The 22,323-nt window shown below is 35.9% G+C and overlaps 1 protein-coding gene across 2 annotated transcripts in view; it reads right to left on the reverse strand.

Annotated features, from left to right (window-relative positions):
* The window catches only part of COL2A1 (collagen type II alpha 1 chain), a 112,015-nt gene that overhangs the window by 33,985 nt on the left and 55,707 nt on the right, over positions 1 to 22,323 (reverse strand). For both annotated transcript variants that reach the window (XM_044083881.1, XM_044083882.1), the window contains 14 exons: positions 19,848 to 19,901; positions 17,355 to 17,453; positions 17,096 to 17,149; positions 16,055 to 16,108; positions 14,473 to 14,526; positions 13,265 to 13,318; positions 10,772 to 10,816; positions 9,845 to 9,943; positions 7,036 to 7,143; positions 6,272 to 6,325; positions 5,624 to 5,677; positions 4,030 to 4,083; positions 3,442 to 3,495; positions 1,594 to 1,701 (listed from right to left, as the gene is read on the reverse strand). In XM_044083881.1, coding sequence (XP_043939816.1) covers positions 1,594 to 1,701; positions 3,442 to 3,495; positions 4,030 to 4,083; positions 5,624 to 5,677; positions 6,272 to 6,325; positions 7,036 to 7,143; positions 9,845 to 9,943; positions 10,772 to 10,816; positions 13,265 to 13,318; positions 14,473 to 14,526; positions 16,055 to 16,108; positions 17,096 to 17,149; positions 17,355 to 17,453; positions 19,848 to 19,901 — 945 coding nt within the window. The remainder of the gene's footprint in view (positions 1 to 1,593; positions 1,702 to 3,441; positions 3,496 to 4,029; positions 4,084 to 5,623; positions 5,678 to 6,271; positions 6,326 to 7,035; positions 7,144 to 9,844; positions 9,944 to 10,771; positions 10,817 to 13,264; positions 13,319 to 14,472; positions 14,527 to 16,054; positions 16,109 to 17,095; positions 17,150 to 17,354; positions 17,454 to 19,847; positions 19,902 to 22,323) is intronic.

The raw sequence follows: 22,323 nt of genomic DNA on the forward strand, positions 1-22,323 counted from the left end.
AAGTTTTGGTGTTTCTCCATCAAACATAACATAGGAGTGCTGTGTGTGTGTGTGTGTGTGTGTGTGTGTGTGTGTGTGTGTGTGTGTGTGTGTGTGTGTGTGTGTGTGTGTGTGTGTGTGTGTGTGTGTGTTTGTCTGTGTTCAGTTCATTTGCTGATTTTCTAAGGACTGATATGCAGTCTGTGACATCTTCAGGCCTGAGGACTAATCTGTGATTGCTTCCAAACTCTTTGTTTGTCACAGGCCTAAAACTATTGCAATAACAGTTCTTCAGTCTGTGGCATCTTCAGGCCTGAGGACTAATCTGTGGTTGCTTCCAAACTCTTTGTTTGTCACAGGCCTAAAACTATTGCAATAACAGTTCTACAGTCTCTGAAATCTTCAGGCCTGTGGACTAATCTGTGGTTGCTTCCAAACTCTTTGTTTGTCACAGGCCTAAAACTATTGCAATAACAATTCTACAGTCTGTGACATCTTCAGGCCTGAGGACTAATCTGTGGTTGCTTCCAAACTCTTTGTTTGTCACAGGCCTAAAACTATTGCAGTAACAGTTCTACAGTCTGTGACATCTTCAGGCCTAAGGACTAATCTGTGGTTGCTTACAAACTCTTTGTTTGTCACAGGCCTAAAACTATTGCAATAACAGTTCTACAGTCTGTGACATCTTCAGGCCTGAGGACTAATCTGTGGTTGCTTCCAAACTCTTTGTTTGTCACAGGCCTAAAACTATTGCAATGACAGTTCTACAGTCTGTGACATCTTCAGAACTGATTACTAATCTGTGGTTGCTTCCAAACTCTTTGTCACAGGCCTAAAACTATTGCAAAAACAGTTCTACAGTCTGTGACATCTTCAGGCCTGAGGACTAATATGTGGTTGCTTCCAAACTATTTGTTTGTCACAAGTCTAAAACTATTGCGATAACAGTTCTATAGTCTGTGACATATTCAGACCTGAGGACTAATCTGTGGTTGCTTCCAAACTCTTTGTTTGTTACAGGCCTAAAACTATTGCAATAACAGTTCTACAGGCTGTGACATCTTCAGGCCTGAGGACTAATCTGTGGTTGCTTCTAAACTCTTTGTTTGTCACAGGCCTAAAACTATTGCAATAACAATTCTACATTCTGTGACATCTTCAGGCCTGAGGACTAATCTGTGGTTTCTTACAAACTCTTTGTTTGTCTCAGGCCTAAAACTATTGCAATAACAGTTCTACAGTTTGTCACATCTTCAGGCCTGTAGACTAATCTGTGGTTGCTTCCAAACTCTTTGTTTCTCACAGGCCTAAAACTATTGCAATAACAGTTCTACAGTCTGTGACATCTTCAGGCCTGAGGACTAATCTGTGGTTGCTTTCAAACTCTTTGTTTCTCACAGGCCTAAAACTATTGCAATAACAATTCTACAGTTTGTGACATCTTCAGGCCTGAGGACTAATCTGTGGTTGCTTCCAAACTCTTTGTTTGTCACAGGCCTAAAACTATTGCAATAACAGTTCTACAGTACAGTGTTATTATTTGTATTGATGAATAAAGTCCATGTCCAAAAACTGATGCAGGATGTCTTCAAGTACAAAGGAACAGATGCCTACCTGGGGGCCAGGGGCACCAGATGGACCTTGAGGACCTGGAGCACCTGCATCTCCTTTCTGTCCAGACTCGCCCTGTTCTCCTTTGATACCTGGTTGACCATCAGCTCCCTGTTATCGAAGAAGATAAACAGTCATTACCATCATTCTGCAGAACTTCTGAATGTCAATGCAGAATGACATTCAGCATTTACCTATAATGCATATCATTCAGGATCTAAATATCATAATTTCTCCAAGGTTATAAATCTAATTTATTAATATAGAATATGAACATTTTTTGCTTGGACTTTCAGTTTAATTTCTTTATACTTGAAATAATTTATCATCTACTTGTTTTCCAAACAGCAAGTATGCAGGCATTACAAAACACATAAATCACAAATCCACCAAAATAAAATCTATAATTATCCATAAAATTTTGGTCCTCCATTAAAACCATATCTGTTCCAAATTTGTAATTATCCATAAAATATTGGTTCTCTGTTAAAAACACATCTGCTCCAATTAATAAGCATCTATTTAAATTTTTCCTTCAGTAACACAACAGAACTATATCTCAGAAACTTCAGGGATTTTATTTTTTTTTACAAAATAGAACTGAGAGTAAGGAATATATACAGCATTCTTGTATCTTTCTGAGTTTTAGAAACATACCTATCAATAACTATCTGTTGTAGTGGCTTACAATAATCTTTGTAAATAGATAAGCTAGTAGTGTATTTTATTCTGTCATTCAACAGTAATTCACGTGAATTTTTAGATAAGTTAAAATGGTAAGCTAAATACCTTATGCCCATCATAAAATAATAATACATCATGTTAAATTATTAAAAATTTGACATACTAATAAATCCAAAATAAGATATCATCATGATGATCCAGTAAAGATAATGATCATAGTTTACCTAGTAGTATTTTCAAATTAGTAATTAAACATAACTTTACAAAATACAGTCAAAATACTTTTCCACAGATATTCTTAGGTTACTTACACAACATTGAAAGGTAAAATTGGCCTCACTTTTAAGCTCCCCAAATAATAAATACATTAACCCAATCACCATAAGCTGAATCTTTACCCAGAACACATTCTTTAGGTGATTTTCAAAAGAAAGTCAAAACCTTTGTTTCAGTAGCATTAATACTAATGGTGTGACTCCTGGTTTTTGCAACTTATCAAGAGATCATATTCCAATGTATTTTGTAGCTGACCTATTTCCCCAATCACAAAATTAAATTAGATAACATTGCTTTCTGATACTGTATTCACTATGATTGCAAAAAGGGTTTTATATTGATCCTTGGGGAATTGCAAAAAAAGGGTTTTATATTGATCCTTGGGGAACTTTGCAATAGTGATTCATTTCTATGGAATAATTAGATTCCATCTTTTTAAAACTCTTCTGATCTCTCAGGTAAGAACAAACCTATTAATTTTAACACCTCCCTCTCATCTTTTGATTTACTTTTATATACTTAAATTGATTTTTAATCTTTCTGCATCTTCATATTCTTTACCATACCAGGAAGCTTACTCGTGTTTCTTTAAAAGTATGTAAAGAGATTACCAAAACCATAAGTATTGTAATATTCTCAGTTATAATAAATTCTCATCAGCTTCCACAATTCAATAAAATCTGGGTCAATCTGATAATTTATCACAGGATCCAAATTCATTAAAAAAAACTTACAACTAGCTTTATTTCTCTCTCTTTCATCTAGTAAACTCCATTAAATTCAGCAAATTAGTAGAAGTAATTATGAAATGTAAATCTTAACAATGTGGTCTTATTAGTTTCCATACCAAGATTTCATAACAAATTCACTTCATTAAGAGAGGATACTCACAGGAGGACCAGCAAATCCAGCAGGACCAGGAGGACCAGGTTCACCACGATCACCCTAATAAAGGAAAAAATGAAAATATCAGTAATGAGGCAGTAAAGTAGTTCCAATCTGAAATGGTTACTTGCAAAGTCACATAGCATAAGTCTTAAAATGCTTTGTTATGTAGGTAAATATATTCCAGTTTTGCCATACGATAAAATTACTCCAAAATATGAATAAGCTCAGTCTTAAAAACTAGTATGGCAACTGGATATTTTCTACTATCATCAAGCTCTATTATTCCTTATTTTTTTAAATATTCTAAGGATTTGAGACAGTATCCAGCAATGTAAACGATAGAAGTATTGTTTTGAAGACATTCTTGTTGCTTTACAGCAGATAATGCTGCAGCCCAGAAACTCTTTTCTACTGTAAGTTCCAAATAGCAGGGACAGCTCATCTGTAAGTGTAGAGTGATGAGCCAGAAATATCTGTATTGTTAGAAACGCACATGCAACAGGCATAGTACACAACACTTATACTGTACAACACTTATACTGTACAACATCAAGTATGTAGCACTAAATCTCATTTAAAATGAATACTCACAGGAGCCCCACGAGCACCAGCAGCTCCAACAGGTCCAGCAGGTCCGGATTCACCCTGTCCAAGAAAAATAAACCAGGTCAGTGATACATCCACAGAGCCAACACAGCCAAAATCTACTTCCCCAGCTGTCGTTTCAACCTCAAACTTTAAACTCTTAAGTTACTATGTCTCCTGTGGTATTGTTGCTTTTGGCCATCTTGTTTTTTGCATAGTTATGATCTGCTTAAAGTCTGTTTATATTTTCAGCTGTTAATATATTCCCTAATCTTCATACAGTGAAAGAAAGAAGTATTGATATTGGCTGATACCAAGTTAGACATAAGTCAGTTTTTACTTAAGAAGCCTAGCATTAACAAAACAATGACAGTGTTCCATTTAGTCAGTATGTACAACATGGTGCAACATTTTATAATTATGGAGCATGTAGTGGAAGGAAAAAAACTGCAGACTGATTTATTTGGTCACTGCAGTAAAAGCCCATGTACAGTTTAGGGAAAACATTAAACATTATATATGGCTAAGATAATTACTTGAACTAGACCTATAGTTACAAACCAGGTGGCCTTATCTGGCTGTTATTCACAGGACAAGGACTAGGTATTATTATGGCTACATATGCTGGAAATGCTGTTATGTACAACATGAAGATTTTAGAGGACATGCAAAATGAGGGGAATCACAGATCAAGCAGCCTTGAAATGCACTTCCATCAGATTGTTTGTGGACTATAAACTAAACCAAACATCATATGGACCAGGCACAGATGGCTAAATGACTTCTTCAAACTTTGCATAGAATACAAATAGCATTAAGTCTACATGGGCAAAAGTAGGACTATTAAAGTATTAAGCACATCTGGAATGATTATTCTTCTTTGATCAACCCTACACTTTATAAAACTTCGAGACTGCCACATATCTGAGACAGTAAAATATATGGATGCTTCAGGAAAAACAAACTTCTCTTGTTACTTTACAGGACTAGGGAATTATAATTCATCTAATCATTCTAGAACAAAATTTCCTGTGTTTCCACCTCCTAACCATTAGTAGTCTTATAGTCATGAAAATGTTGAATTTATCTCACATTTTAATTGGCCTTTATGCTGTCTTGCAGCTGATCATTGCTTGTATTGTTAAAAGCAGTTGTCATATATAAAAAGTACCACTTGAATACCAGTTGTAAAGATCCAAGTATCATCCAGCAGGCAGCTCTGGTACATAGAATTCCAGATCCAGTTACTAGATGCAATATCTAAGTCCACTGATCTGAAAGACCAGTCCACCAGATCTAGAGTTGGACAAGTTGGAGTCGGTTATGCGCTGATTGGTAATACTGGGTGCCCATGATGAAAATGCCTGTACCACCCAAGATGTGTATGAATGTATGGGATGAGAATACTGACAGTTACAGAGGATTCCCTAACTGTACTTCATGTAATATTTCATTACCATTATAATATATTCTATCTTTGTTACTATTATAATACATTCTGTTGTTTATCTTCTTTTTAAGAAGATGTCTGCAATGTAAATCCCATGCTGCCACCTGTCACTATACCTCACATTTGAATTACCTGACATAAAGTACTTACCTTCTCACCATTGGGGCCAGCTGGGCCATGAGGACCAATTGGACCAGTCAAACCCTGGGAAAAGAGAAAAGCATATTAAGCATGTTGGAAATGACCAATTATACTCAATCTTATGTACAATCCATTGTATTAGTATTGCAGGTAAAGAGATGGGTGTGGTTATTAACATGTGTGGAAATAGAAAACTTAGCCATGGAAAAGGTGAATATAACACACTGAATTCAGCGTATGTAAAAGGAATGTGTGATGCTGAAGAGCTGCCGTTCATGATGCTGTGGCTTACACAGTATTTTCCCAAATACTTTACCAGTACTGCTAGCACTAGTAAAAGGGGTGGTGTTCTAAACTACAAATCATGGTCAACCACAATACTGTAGCATCCTTTGAGCTCAAGAACATTATGGAGTAATATATATGCTTGATATTACCATTCATATATACCTGTATTACAGATGTGGGTAGTGTATGAGGGAGTGCTCTAGTAATACAAGAATACTGTCTTGTCAGGGTTTATGAAAAGCTGTGGGTCAGTCTTTCTGTTAGTTAAATATACAGGTAATGTGTATATCTTTAATTCACATACTTCCAGTAGTAAAATGCATGTAGTTTTTGTTTAAGAATTAGTAAAGTAAAGAGTAGACCACTTACTCTAGCCCCATCTTTTCCAGGAGCTCCCTCGGGTCCTTTTTCACCAACATCACCCTATAAGAATACATAAAAAGGAAACGTGAGTAAATTCTTGATTGTTCTCCTCTTCCTTTCAGTGATTATCATCTTATTAAAACAGTACCTTTCCTTGTATGCAGTACTACATGTGAATGGCACAGCTCCAGCACATTCTCAACACTGAATTTCTCTAATGAAATCATCAGTGACAGTTCCTTAGAAATTGTGTGCAACGTTAAGGTGAACATTTTTCTCATCTCCACATTTACATAGGAACACATTTATGTCTGACTTTATGAAAGATACTGTGGTACACATCAGACCACCTTCAGTTTCATGTTCAGTTCTGTCTGTCCGCTCATGTACTGTCTAGTCAATCCACTCTCTACTATTTAACAGGAGGCATTGTGACTTACTCATTTCAATCTGAACTGTTTGTTACAGCACACTGAGTCTCCTGCATATATCATATTCACTAAATGTAAAACTGTATCAGAGTGTGCTCTCAGCTGGAGTGTTTTGTAATGTACTATTGGGGAGAAAAGATAATTTAATGAACTATAAAGTGGTTTTAGATTAATGAAGTCTGTGATGTGCCTACGGGTGTAATACCTGTCAAATGCATTTCTTCTGTAAGGTGTCCAAAGGCTGCAGTGGACAGGAATGCTCACAATAGGCCGAATACAGTATGAAGTATTTTTTCAAACTATAAGCCTTAGTGGAATCAAAATTTTCATTGTACTTACCCTGTCACCCTTGGGTCCAGAAATACCAGCTGTACCCCTTTCACCAGGCATGCCTTGAAGACCAGGAGGACCTTGGGCACCACCCGGACCTGTAGGACCAGTAGCACCCTAAACAGAAAATAAACAGGTCTGAGGACACAGAGATCAATTGCTCTCTGAAAGTTAATACACAATCAAATAGGCACTGTTTTACTTTTTACTCAAAGAATCGTACATAATGTTTGGGAGAGTAGAACTCATTGAAAAGTAGATAACTTTTGACTGATACTTGACTGAACTAAAATAGTATGTACTTTTGAAACATAAGGGATATCTGATGCAACAGCAAAATTAATAACTAATTACAAAGAAAGAAAGAAACATTTTAGGACCCTGTTGTTCATTTTTAAGTCAAAAATACAAAAAGGTTTTCCCCCCTTGAGTGAGGATGCCCCACATTAATATTATGCTGCTAGGTGGCAAATTTATGTTTTGGCAACATAAAGGACATCTGATGCAGCAGCAAAATTAATAATTAATTACAAAGAGAGAAAGAAACACTTCTATGACCCTGTCTTTCATTTTTAAATTGAAAATACAATAAAGTTATCCACCTTGAGTGAGGATGCCCCACATTAATATTATGACGTTAGGTGACAAAGACATCTTATACATGAAGTTTTCAATTTACTAACATGGGAATGACTGAAATAAAGTTACATATTATTTATTGTCCTAGAAAACTGCATATTTTTACTAGACAGAAAAAGTCCATGAAAAGATACAACGATATGATCTTCTACTGTCTCGGTCATTCTTAAACTCCAACTGCCCTTCACTGTCATTTGCTCTATGACTATTTTGGCAGGTCCAGTCCTCCAGCAGACTTCCTCTGAAAGAAATGTTTTGGCCTTGAGCAACCTTAAATCATACCCTTTTCAGCTGACCTGAATACTCCTTTGTCCTTCCTTTGTCAATCCTCTTAGACTAAAGCCCTTACTTCCTGCCTACTTCACAATCTAGCACTTCTGCTTCATATTATACCCATTCTGTCTTCAAGCATGAGGGGAGGGGACTACAAAGTTTCCAGTTTATCAACAATAGTGGATGTTGAGAATACTTGATGAAATTCTCATTAACTCAATTAGTTCTTTATCAAACCTAATGGAAAGTTGGGCAGAAGATTAGGTGATCGATGAATTCAGATGTGTAAGTACAGCTGACATACAACAACATTGCTATGTGAAAAGCAGATCACACAAAGCGTATGTATACTACTTCTGGGATTATGCAAACCTACCAAATGGTAATTGACTGGCCATACATGTGACAATGACGACATTTAGTAAAGCTTTTGATAAGGCAGACTACAGTAAACTGCTGGATGTGCCAAATAAACTGTGTGTCAGTAACTGGAGGTAGATAAGTTGAGTGTTGTCCCATGAGTTGACCCACAGTTGACCAGAAAAGTATGCGACGACATCAAAGGGACATATTATTCAAAGTCATATTCTAGTATATTAGAATATACAGAATATACAGTTTCAGGTAAACACAGTGATTAAAGGGGTAGAGTCACTTCAGAAGTTCATTTCCAGAAAGCTCCTTCTGAAAGCAAAGACACTTTGTGCTTAATGCTATTGTCAGAAGAGTGCATCTTTGTACTTTTACTTAAACTTTTCTTTTTTTCAGTAGTTCTTAAAGAAGAACAACATGTTCAAAATCACTAACACTAAGAAACAGTAAATAAAAACTTGATTGATGCAAGACTAACATCAGTATATTCTTTAAGTATATGTTTTGTACTCAGTAGTTTCGGACATGCAAGCGTTTTCTAAAGTGATTTACAGTAGTTCACTGCAAACCAAGGTTTACCAAAATATGGTTAACTGAGAGTGAGTCACTGATAGTAATTTCTACCTTACAGAAACACTAATTGGAAAACAAGTTTGAAATGCTGCTATACAGCTGTTCACATGCTCAATATATGTACGGAACTGAGCCCTCAAAACTCCCTTACATCCCAACTAAACCTTAATAATCTGAAAATTATGACTTTCCAACAGAAAAAAGAAACTGTGGTAATTTTAGAAGTTCATTAGCCCTGAGAGCTATAACCAACATTATTTTTGAAACAAAGCTTAGAAAATGTATGCCCAAAGAATTACATTCCTCCCTTTTTAAATAAAGAAAGAATCTTATTTACATGTTAGCATAATTTCAGAAAATAATATGTTCTGTTTTTGTTTTTGAATTAACTGTTATGAATTTTGTTGATTTTCTCCATCATGTTCAGAAGGTTAATTTCTGTAAACCTACATCATTTGTCAAGCACTGTAGTCACATCCAAAGCCTGTCAAATCCATCTATTAATATTTAATTGTCCTACATCCCTACTTTTGTGGACCGTGTTTATAAAAGCTTTAGAAGATAACTGTATGAATAAATATTCAATCATCCTTTTGAAATTTGCTCTAATACATCCTGCATTTCCATAATAAAATAAAGCATTTTTATGTGGTCTCTTTTTTAATAGCTGAAGATAAAAACACTGGATGTCCTCTTGTTAGCTTAATAAAACAGGGTAGGTGGGCAATCAAGGGAAAACATGACTGTTGCAAAAATCACTATTTTGTGTTCCTGTTTTAAGTGACAGGATCATGACCATTATTTTTTCAGCCATTAGAAGTTAATATTTTAATTCACATTGTTTACCTAGCTTTGGAAATATGCATTACATATGAGACAGTAAAACTGTTCCTGGACTGACAGAATGTTGTGCATCAGAAGATGTATGATCCAATAGTGATGAAACAATGAAGCAACTTACCTTAGGACCATCAGTTCCAGGTGTACCAGGCAGACCTCTTGGTCCCTGAAGACCCTGAGCACCAGGAGAACCACGCTCGCCAGGGAAACCACGCTCACCCTGTGAGGAAAAAGAACATCTTAGGAATCAAGTAATTCTAGGTCTTGACTGTTATGTTAGAAGAACAGCTATCAAATCAAAACAGATGAGGCATTGTTAGTTAGACAGTGAATCTATTTATCCATTGCATTTACTACTACTTCTTAAGTCATTAGTGTAGTTTGAATTAAATAAAATGCAAATTTAGTATTAAGTAAAAGTTTAGTAAAACAAATAGATAAAAATAACTGTAGTAAAAATGTGGAGTTGTAAACTATCAGAACTAACCTGTGTAGATAAATGAACCCATACGGTACTCATTAAATTATGGAGGTACATGTTTCTTCTCTAATCCTTGCTTTACTAGTCCTGCCTTCTGTGACTACCTTCTTTAATTTTACTACCTATTTCTTGTTAGCAAATCTTAATTAATAAAATAATCCAGTAAGCAATTACCAGTGCACATTTCATGTGCTCTAGGCAGGCCTGGGAATCAATGGTATATACAAGTTATTGGCTTCAATTCTTGGCTGCTTGCTGCCATGTCTGATGTATCATATAGTTAAAACAAAAAAAAAATCTCTTAACAAGGAAATTACTCTGTTCAGATTCCCTTAAGCAAACTGATCTCTTAAGATTCCTTTCAAGTGTTTCTAATGCTGCAGTATTCTTAGTTAGAGCAATATTAGTCAATGAAGTTACACTGTTTTAAAAGTTTAATTGCACAATTATATAATGTCACCTTGTTGTCAGTTTAGCAAAAGATTAATCTTACCCCTAAGTGTGTGTTTGGGGTGGGGGTCTATTTTTATTAGAGATAGACAGTTTAAAGAAAACATCATAACTTACTCTTGGTCCAACAGCACCTGGTGCACCACCTTCTCCAGGAACACCCTATTTGGAAGGAATACAAAGCATTAAATACTTGAATTACGAGAAAATAGTGATTAAAAGAGTATCATACTGAATAACAAAACTAGGAAGTGAAGAAATAGGAAGCATTTCAACATTCATTCTAAAATCTAGGTTACGTTAAACACTCATTCAGACATTAGGAACAGGATAATTGATATTTAAAACAAATATTTGCATCATCTGCACTGTACAGCACTTTTCATTGTTATCCCAGTGAACTGTATGATGACCTTGGTCTGACAGTGAAGGGACTTGAGAGACATTTTGTACGTTACCACCCACCAACTCAAGCTTTGCTTGCATTCTTGAGCCCATAAGTGTGATAATATGTGAGATGCTGTACTGACCACTACAGTGGACTAACATTCTTTTACACGTTTTAATGAATATTATGAATAGCAGTTGAGTAATTTTATTTCATCTTGGGGATGTAGTCATGTAACACTGAAACCAAGATGAGCAGAAGATATCTTGGCTTCACATCCTGTCTGAAGGGCAAGGCATAACAAGAATTCGGTATCCACCTTGCCCAATGTTACAATGGTTTTTAATGGTGTAGGTGTCCCTCTAGGGCCAGGAGATGACTGAAACTCATAATGATTTTTTATATAAGTCATAACAATATCACATACAAAGACAGCTTTCCTCAAATCATTTCATTCAAATGACCTAAAGTCAGATGAACTATACTTTTAAAGACACCACTGAGTGGCATGGCATATTTAGATGCTGCAGAATATTTAACAATGGGTTTTCAGACACATGTCAAAGTTGTGTCCTTTCTCACTTATCCATTTTAACTGAAAAATAAAATGCATCACTTATAAAAAGCTTCTAATATGCTCCCTCTAGTAGTGTCCCACTGGTAGCGTGCAATTACAAAATAATTTATTTAGGTTAGATTATGTCTGACAGACTGGTGTACATTTACTTTCCTATATCAAACAAGTAAACGTTAAACAAAAGTTACAACAGCTAAATATATACCACATGCAATATATTTCAATATACAGGCAAAAATGATACTACAGCAAGTACAAATATATCAAAATAATAAAAATGAAAATAAAATATAAATTCACAAAGTTAATCAAATTCATTATCTCATACTAGCAAAAATATCTGATTAAAGAATGCAAAAACATTATACGCCTATATGGCACATAATTTTTAATATCCAACTCTAATAAAAGAACAGTAATATTATAAAATGAGTTTAGCACATCTTGCAGGATATTTCTCTACACACCCAAACCCTCTGACTGACTTGGCTACTTAGGCCTCAAAAACCAGTTTAGTGTAATGTTCAGTCAACTTGTTAAAAAGGAAGTAATATTTTAAAACACAGAGAAACAGAGTGTCCAGAAATGAAGACAGGTCTGTGTTGTTCAGCAGTCTTCTTAGAAATGTTAGCGTAACACAGCAGAATGGGAGATTTGGAGCCCCTTTGCTCTTAATTAATTAATTTATTTTTATAATTCAGTATTCAGTGTTTGGTTAAGTTACTTTAAAAGTCACTTTTTCCACACTAGGAGTTATATTACTAGTACCAATGATCTTCTCATTAATACTGCCCCACAGGCAGCATTTGTAATTTAAGTAAGTCAATCTGAAAAGTTTCACATGACATTGTACTACTGTATGGTGAAATCCCAATAATTATCATAGCAACATCAAATTTGTATGGGGATAATAGTCATTGTTGTCTACACCTGATAGTACTGTTTGATATAATGATTATTAGTCGAATACCACAGAGTATTTCAGCTCGTTACTCCCTCATCTTTAATATTGATAACTACAACCATTTAATCTTCTCACTTTAGACATCAGTTTCAACCCGTATTAAACAGCCACCATTTTATATCCTCACAGCAGAGTACCATTTTATATTCAGCTGCTAGTTTACACCTCCCCAACTGCTAAAACAAATATTTTGAAAGATGCTACGTTATACTGTATACATACAATAACCATGCTCTTTCTGCGTCACCGACTAATAATTTATGTTACTCACTGCTAACCAGTAATGACTAAATGTTGGGTAAACTTAAGCCTAGTTTTCTGTCAACTCTGAAACAGTTTAGCAAAGCAGTGTAGTTAGCAAATACATCACCAGTCAGACAATGACTAATGCTACAAGTACCTACTTATTTTGCCTCTGTTTAGGCTCATTTGGAAAAACAAGATGACTGAGACTGCCACGTCATTTTACTTTTTTGACACACTTGCTGCCTTTACTATATGTAAAGGTACAAAGGTACAACTTACAGAACTGATGTTCTTGTTTTATGTATTTTAGAGTTCTCAAGTAAGTTTGTCACACACCACTAATAGTGTAGCCCTGCTTAAAGAACCAAACTCTACCCCACCAAATACCATTACATCAAAATCAGTAAACTAACATTTTTTGAATGTTGAACTCACCTGATCTCCTGGTTTGCCGCCTTCACCTGGTGGACCGGGTGGACCAGGCAGACCCTAAAATAATGAAAAATACATTACTGTTATCAAAATATTTTATATGTATGAATAAAAATGGATTATTGTAACACAAAAGAATCTGCAAATACTTGATACATGGGAATATGCTTGTATTTAAAAAAGAGTTATGCACTGTACTGGACTGACAGTGACTGCTGCTAAACAGTTGTGTAAGCTGGGCTCAGTATGAATGGGGACAGGCATTATATAAGGCATCCATACTTCAAAACTGATTCCTGACTTTCTTCAGCCATAGTCAAGATGGGACTATACTCCGAGACTTCATACTTCATACACTGAGCTAGAAAACAATAGTTTAATGGCCCATTATAAATAGACTCTACAGGTGCATATGATCTGGGAATATAAGACAGACGATAGCAGTAACAATGACAACCAATACATGCTACACACTATCAAATGAATCATATATTAATTTCAGCATTCAGTTATTTAGTTTTGGTCACTGGTCTGCAACATCATTACTATTTTTCTGGAAACTGAGGTCCCACACAGGTTGCTTCACCTTTCTCAAGATATTGCAGGAACTAGTAAAGCAAGTTCCATCAAAGGCTGAACTGTGAAAAATGCAAACAAGCTAAATGATATGCTATAAAGTTTTCAGCTAAACATATGAATCCATCTACTCTCTAAAATGATTTCATAAACTTCAAGACTTTGGCCACAGTGTCATTAGCTGCTGAGTTCTAAGAAGAAAGTGAAGAATTGCACTACTTTAATGCTGCCCAATAAGATACTTGAAGCAATAATCGGACATACCTAGTGGTATCTTATACCCGAACATCATGTGATCTGGCAGTCAGGGACAGCTCAGGATGCTGTTCTGTGAAGCATGGATTTTCTACTACAAAGCAGTCTGCTCTATGTTCCCCTTGTCCCTACCTATGAAAGGCCCTGCTACAAAAAGATGAGTCAGAGTTCCCCAACAGAAGGGAATTCACAGCTCCCCATCTCTGAGATAAAGTATTTAGTAATGATGTAATTAATCATTACTCATAAAATTAATCAGCAACATAAAATATATGTTCTTTAAGCACAAAAAAGCTAAAAATTAAAAGAAATACTCATTATCTTTCTGATTAAGTACTTTATAAAGCAGAGATTTTATTGTAGAAGTTTGGAAGACATACCTGGAAGCCTGGAGGACCGGGTGGTCCTTGCTCTCCTCGTTCACCAGCTGGTCCCTGAAAGTAAAAAAAGACAATATTTTATAAAGATCTGTGAAAAACAAAAAGCCAGTGCAAAATATATGTGTGATAACTTCTGGGAACAGTTAATCTACAAACACTTTCTGGAAAAGACAGGAAAAATAATCAGGATTTCCCCTGACCTGGAAAAATACAGAATACAAAGCACTACCTAACCAGCTAAATGCAGAAAGGACAGAATAGGATAGTCTCTCTCTTTCTACACACACACACACACACACACACACACACACACACACACACACACACACACACACACACACACACACACACGCACAAAATCTATAAAATGTACAAAAGGTATAACATTTAACAACATCCATAAATACAGTTGGTCTCTCCATCATTGGAACATAAAAACACGAAGTAAGCATGGAGGTTAGGCTAGATCTGGCATAAGAGGCATGGTGAACAATGTCTCCATGACGTAACTTTTATATGAGTGACGGAAACTCAGAAGTGTGATCACTAAGTGTCATATTGATAGTGAAGCAATGCCAATTGAAAAGTGGTTTCTGCCCCTTTACCTCCCAATGTGGACAGCTATGTCCCCCAACACTTTTGCTACTCAAATATTCTAACTGCAACATGGTTGTATCTTGGAGAAAAGTACATTTTCCAAGATACCAGAATCTTGGTCTTTAAATACAAACCTGACGTATCACACAGTTGTGATCACATTTGTCAAAAAACAACTTCATGTTAAGCATGGCACCCATGAACAACACCTGTGGTAGACACATGCATAATATGGAGGAAAATCTCTTTCTAGTAGGACCATGTTTAGGATGTCAGTATCTGCTGCTGGGGAAAGAATGGGAAATGTAGATATAAGCTATGACACTGCCTGCTGAACAACTAAAGCAGTGGACTTTGAAATATGAGTGTACCTCTCAGGAAACATTGTATGGGATATGAGGCCATGTTTTTTGGGACCACTGTGGTATATGATAGTTGCTTATGATGTAGGTGTGTGGAATGTGAATGTTCTTATGGGAACAGACTCTGGTCTAATGGAATTTTTTTTTATTGACATATATCAAACCATGGCAAAGCATTCATCAAAAATATTTTTACATATGCTACAATCACACATGATGTATAAGTCTGATATATTTGTATATTGTTATGCTCATTAGAAATGCATTATAATCATTTAACCCATGCAATGGGGTGCATTATTAAATTTATGGACTAAGTAGGGTTTTGGAGATAAAGTATATGATCTGATCATATTTTTACAGTACAAACATTCTGACTCTCCTTTTCAAAGTATAGAAAACAGAGGGTATAAATGACATGAAACAATGTAATAAAAATAAATATGCACTATGTCTTGGCTAATTTTCATGAAGAACGTTTAGCATTATATTGCATTTTCTCCATCTGTACTACATTGACTAATATAGTCTACCTGCACTAAGCATAGCTTTTCTAGACATAGTCTCACTGTTTATTTCTATGAAATCATGATGATAGATATGTAAGACCAAGCTATACTTACAGCTGGACCAGGGGGCCCTCCTGCTCCTGTTTCTCCATCCTTACCAGGAAGACCCTGTGGAAGAGAGATAAATAGAGAGAGAAGTTTATAAGCAATTCCGTTAATATTCTGAACAATCACAACAACATGCTGCACAATTTTTAATGCATGTGAAAGTCCCAAAATGCATTTCTTCCTATTGCTTTTCTTTATAAGAAGCAAAGTACTTGATTTTACTTCCTGTTGCTTCTATGACAACATCTTCGAAGGTGTTGTTCATTGGTAAGGCATGAGAATTAACATAAAAGTTGGCTATTATTTCAATCTTTGGTGCCTGCTGTTCCTATGGTATGCTACAACTTGTTTTTTCTTCTAGTAGTGTTAATAAAAAATCTTATTCCGTCAGAAAATGCCAAGCAGCTTGCTACACGACAATCATATTTGTGATTTGCCATTGTATAAAACACTGGTGTTGGGATGTAATCTTTCAGCATTTCTCTTACATATAATAAATTGCAGTACCGCTGAGCTGTCAATTTTGCCATGTAATACCACTTCTAGTATTACTCTTTAAACTGATATTATGCATCAGAATAACAGTAACTCATTACTTTTCCATGTGGTTGTGTTCTATCTGTCTATTACCTTGTTCTATGTACAAGCTTGCCAGATGTTACCAGTTTAGTTTCACTTACTATCTCTGTCACAAGGAATGTAACATATACAATAAGATAGTATCCAACAATGTGCCACCAGTTAAAGTGGACCAATTCAAACTTATGCCTTTTCTATTGATCTCTGTTAGAAATAGGGCTCTGAGGCAAAGCCCCCAATTCTGCCACTAATGCACTTTGTGACCCCCACCTCTTTTTAACATTCTATTATATCTGGAAACTTAATTTACCTCTTGATATCTACGAGATGTTTAACATAACGAAGAACATAAGTAACTGTTTGTCCTCCTTCAGACCCATCTGACAATTCCTTGTGCATTCACCCCCCCCCCCCCCGATAGGTAGTCAGAATTTTATATACAAATGAAAAATATATTCTGTTACTTACTCTCAGACCTGGAGCACCTGCAAGACCCTTCTCACCAGATTTGCCAGCTTCACCCTAGTGAAGAACAAAAAACAAATACATTAACCATGCTCACACAAAACATACTATGACATTAGGCTCTCTGTCTAATATATAACTAAGTTAAATGAAGATGTAACACTGTTTCCAGTTTGCTTAAGATGAGGCATTATTCTAGTAACAGTACAAACTCCTTTAAACAATGCCAACATAGTCATGAGTAAATGAAAGACATACTTACAGTAGAACCCTTTGGACCAGGGAAACCCATTACACCAGGTTGGCCACGGGCACCTTGAGGACCAGGGGGGCCAGGACGTCCATCTTCACCAGCAGCACCCTTCAAGGGAATAACAGAAAATAAAATTTCATTAACACAAATATTTGTATGGCACATTGCTTTCTGCCATTTACTTCCCATACTAGTGTGCTAAACGTGTTTATTACATATCCTTGCTTTTGTCATACTTTAGTTCTAGTACCTTAAGAACCTATTCAGAAGAAGTAACATTTTTATTTTGCATTCCACTAAACTAAATAAAAAAAAAATAGATACATGATGTTCTGCTTTAATTATTAGGAACTAGAAAATTCATTTTCATAGTGCCTTATAAACAATATCATTCTTTGTTATCCATATCAAATGAAATGAAATTGTCATGTTTCTTTCCATCGAGTTGCAAAAATTGAATAATTGAAGTACTAATACCTACAAAATTATAGTAGTCATAATGCACTATGAAGAAAAAGACAGCATTCCTTTTCTTCTGTGTGTGGGGTACCCTATTTAATAAAAAAGTTAACCCAGGAATTATGAATGCTGTGACCAGAGCTGCATGATGGTTTCCTGTCTGTTGAGCTAGGTTTCACTTTCACACAGCGCACAAACTCTTGCAGACATTGCCTCCGCAAATGTCTGCACTGTCTTTCCCCTAGTTTCACCGGAACATACACTAAAGGAGAAGAACGCAGTGGTCTTCATGAAAGCCTAGAAGATGTTCTGACAGGATCTATAATAAATAAATGTGTTTGTGTGTTTATGTGAGGCACTGCCCAGTGTGACATCTTAGGACATGACCTGGCAGGTGAGGTAGTTTAACAAGACATATGAGTATATGTGTTCCTGACATTTATAAAAGGACATGTGTGAGGAACTACCCTAGGACATGTGGCAGCTAAGGTGATTTAAGAGAACACAGACTTGTGTATATCATTTGTATGAATACACTCACCACCCCCACCCACCCCACACAGACATGGAGAGAGGCACACACACACACACACACACACACACACACACACACACACAAGTACTATTACATACATATCAAAAAAGTAGTGTAAAACTGTCCAGATAATAAGGGCACTTGCTAGAAGAAATATTGCCCGCTTTATATATCATGGAATAAATGATGGGGCTAATTTTAGAATACATGCAAAATGTTGTGATTAAACAGCACTGTATGATCAGGTAATGATAACAAAGACATGTTCCTGTTAAGGTAGGAAATGAGGTACCTCTCTAGCTTCACTTTAGCTATTTTCAAGAGATTATCAAATAATGTGATATAAACTGCCTTACTATCAGTTCACATTGTTCTACTGTTATTAAACTGCCTTACCGTCAGCTCACGTTGTTCTACTGTTATTAAACTGCCTTACCATCAGCTCACGTTGTTCTACTGTTATTAAACTGCCTTACTTTCAGCTCACATTATTCTGCTGTTATTAAACTGCCTTACTATTACCTCACATTATTCTGCTGTTATTAAACTGCCTTACTGTCAGCTCACGTTATTCTACTGTTATTGAACTGCCTTACCGTCAGCTCACATTGTTCTACTGTTATTGAATTGCCTTACCGTCAGCTCACATTGTTCTACTGTTATTAAACTGCCTTACTGTCAGCTCATGTTCTATTAAACTGCCTTACTGTCAGCTCACATTATTCTGCTGTTATTGAACTGCCTTACTGTCAGCTCACGTTGTTCTACTGTTATTAAACTGCCTTACTGTCAGCTCACATTATTCTGCTGTTATTAAACTGCCTTACTGTTAGCTCACATTATTCTGCTATTAAACTACCTTACTGTCAGATCACGTTGTTCTACTGTTATTAAACTGCCTTACCGTCAGCTCACATTTTTCTACTGTTATTGAACTGCCTTACCATCAGTTCACGTTGTTCTACTGTTATTAAACTGCCTTACTGTCAGCTCACATTGTTCTACTGTTATTAAACTGCCTTACCGTCAGCTCACATGGTTCTGCTGTTATTAAACTGCCTTACCATCAGCTCACGTTGTTCTACTGTTATTAAACTGCCTTACTGTCAGCTCACGTTGTTCTACTGTTATTAAACTGCCTCACTGTCAGCTCACATTGTTCTACTGTTATTAAACTGTCTTACTGTCAGCTCACATTGTTCTACTGTTATTAAACTGCCTTACCGTCAGCTCACATTGTTCTACTGTTATTAAACTGCCTTACCATCAGCTCACGTTGTTCTACTGTTATTAAACTGCCTTACTGTCAGCTCACATTGTCCTACTGTTATTAAACTGCCTTACCATCAGCTCACATTGTTCTACTGTTATTAAACTGCCTTACTGTCAGCTCACGTTGTTCTACTGTTATTAAACTGCCTTACTATCAGCTCACATTGTTCTACTATTAGCTGTATGGCTACTGGAAGTCTAAAACTGGCATTTCTAGAAGGTTACATTATACTTACAGAGGGACCAACTTTTCCTTGAGGTCCAGCATCTCCAGGACGACCAGTGAGACCCTAAAAGTCAAAAAGAAAGAACCATGGTTTAATAATGGGTACAAATCAGGCAGCCATGAACATCTTTCTGAACACTTCAAAGTATGAATTATATTCCTAATGAAACTTCTAAATCTTGGAGAAGTTATTGTAAATATTTCTTTACATTAAACTATGTGAGGATAGATTTCTCATTTGTAAAAGAAAAAAAAATATTTTCCTGCAGTCTTGTCGCATCTGAGCAATCTGTATATTCTACTCAAAGGATGTTCTGAAATGTGTCATAAAAAGTATATTAAAAGAAAAATATATGTATAAATAATGAAACAAAATATCAGCCCAATCTCAAAACTGCTCAGGTGTACTGAAATGCCTACATGTGCACAAAATGTGAATCTGACTGGATGAGAAACACTTTTCTTTCCTGCTGTACAAGTCAGTGCCCACCATGCTTTTGTTTTCTTAGTAATTCAGAGTCATCAAAATTTTAAATTCTCAAACTATAATAATTACAGTTCTTGGAACAATTAACCATGTAAAGCAATCTTACCACTAGGCTCTTGCACCAGAAATACTAAAACTGTACTGAACTCTGCTACAAATACATATATAGCCACTGTATTTGAAATTGCAACATCCGTTTAAAATTTGTTAAAATTATTAAAATTGATTAAAAAAATAAAACTAGAAGATCTGACATTGGTATCTTCTTCTAAATTTCACTTGAAAGATAATGCTACCATGAAAATGCTCAGTATGTGTATGTTCAACTTATGCTCAAGGATTAGCTATACTGTTCAGCCTCTTCATCTCACTGGCTGCAGTACTACACCAGAAGTTGTCATTGGCTGTAAAGTTAATTTGCTATAATCTGAAGTCCTGAAACATTAGCAGTTTTGTCTCTTTCAGTAACTACTCACTGACATATCCTGCTTGTTACAATTCCATGGGTTGTTAGTGACTTGCTTCTATTTTTTTTTGGGGGGGGGGGTCATATGTAGTTATTGGAAAGTCCAGTATACATATTTAAAATATCTCTTTAGCCATATGTTTCAGTAGGTAGGCATGTTCTGTTAATTATAGATTCAAAAAAGTGAGCTCAAAAGAGCTGCCATATTTAAAAATTAAGCTCTTTTGACTCCTATCTGGGCAATGATTGAGTGCTACAGTTTTAATCAGATTATCTTGTTGAACTGCATATTTTTATATGCTTAACCAGGACCAGTCTTTGATCAACTGGTGCCCTAGGCAAAAGGTCTCCACAGTGCCCCCTAACACCACACTGTGTCCCCATCCTGGTCTACCTGCACCATCCAGATTACTGGAAAAGTGTCCCTGCTAGAGCGGCACCCTAGGCGGCTACCTAGTTGCCCTATGCCTAAGGCCGGCTATGTGCTTAACTGCATTTTTTTATGTACAGCCCTTCTGCCTAACTGATGTAATTTTTCAGAGATGAGCTGCCAATCGTGCAGATCAAAGAAACTGCTATCAATAGCTGTAATGTTTAGATATTTATCTATTTAACGTTTGTTATCTAGATAAGGAGGCTGGCCCATTGCCATTATCTGAGTCTCAACAGCAAAAGCAAATGAATAGCCAATTCATCAGCATGTTTTTGGAAGATTGCAGGAAAAATAGAGTATCTCAGGAAACATATGTTGAGAGAAACAGAGTATGTGAAGTCCATGTAGAAAATGACAAGTGGATAGAAGTGAAGCTGGAAGTCAGGGATCGTACCAATGAGTCAGTGGACTGCTTGTACTAAGTATCTTTACAGGAGGTTTTGTCGTAAGTGCCCTCGGAGCAGCTAGAAGTGTCCAGATGTGAACCCTCATAATGCCACAGTGATCTGTGATAGGTTTACATCAGCTTTAGAATTAAGGAGAGCCCTCTTACTGGTAATCAACACCAGATGAGAAATCTTTTCAGCTTATTTTTCAAAATGCGATACCTTATTAGCAACATAAAGAAGTATGGCATGATTTCCAGAGGTCATCACTGATGTCTACTTTCTAAATAAATTGTATTTAGAAATAACATGCAAACGAAACTGATATATTTTCAGTGCAGTTGCTACTATTGTTTATATCACTTTTGAACTTTATTTATAAGCAAAACTGATATGACCTTTAATTAGATCAAACTATCTGTGCTTAGACATTATTAACATAATGGAACAAATGTAATTATAAGAGCATAGTAAATATATAGCAAGGTATCCATCTGTATATGAACTTACTTATCCTAAGTGCATGTTAATCCCTGCATGCACGGAATTTATCCATGTGTGGATAATCCATCCATGTGTTGAAATGCCACACATGGAGTATCTGCCAATTGAACTTATTTGTTCATGAGAATTTACCAGAGAATAAAAGTCATCTGTATATAGAAATTACATGTATATGACCTGTTCTCGGAACGTGTGACTGACTGCATTGTG

The sequence above is a fragment of the Protopterus annectens genome, chromosome 9.part0 (genome assembly GCF_019279795.1).
Source record: "Protopterus annectens isolate FY-2018-M chromosome 9.part0, PAN1.0, whole genome shotgun sequence".
Lineage (NCBI taxonomy): Eukaryota > Metazoa > Chordata > Ceratodontiformes > Protopteridae > Protopterus > Protopterus annectens.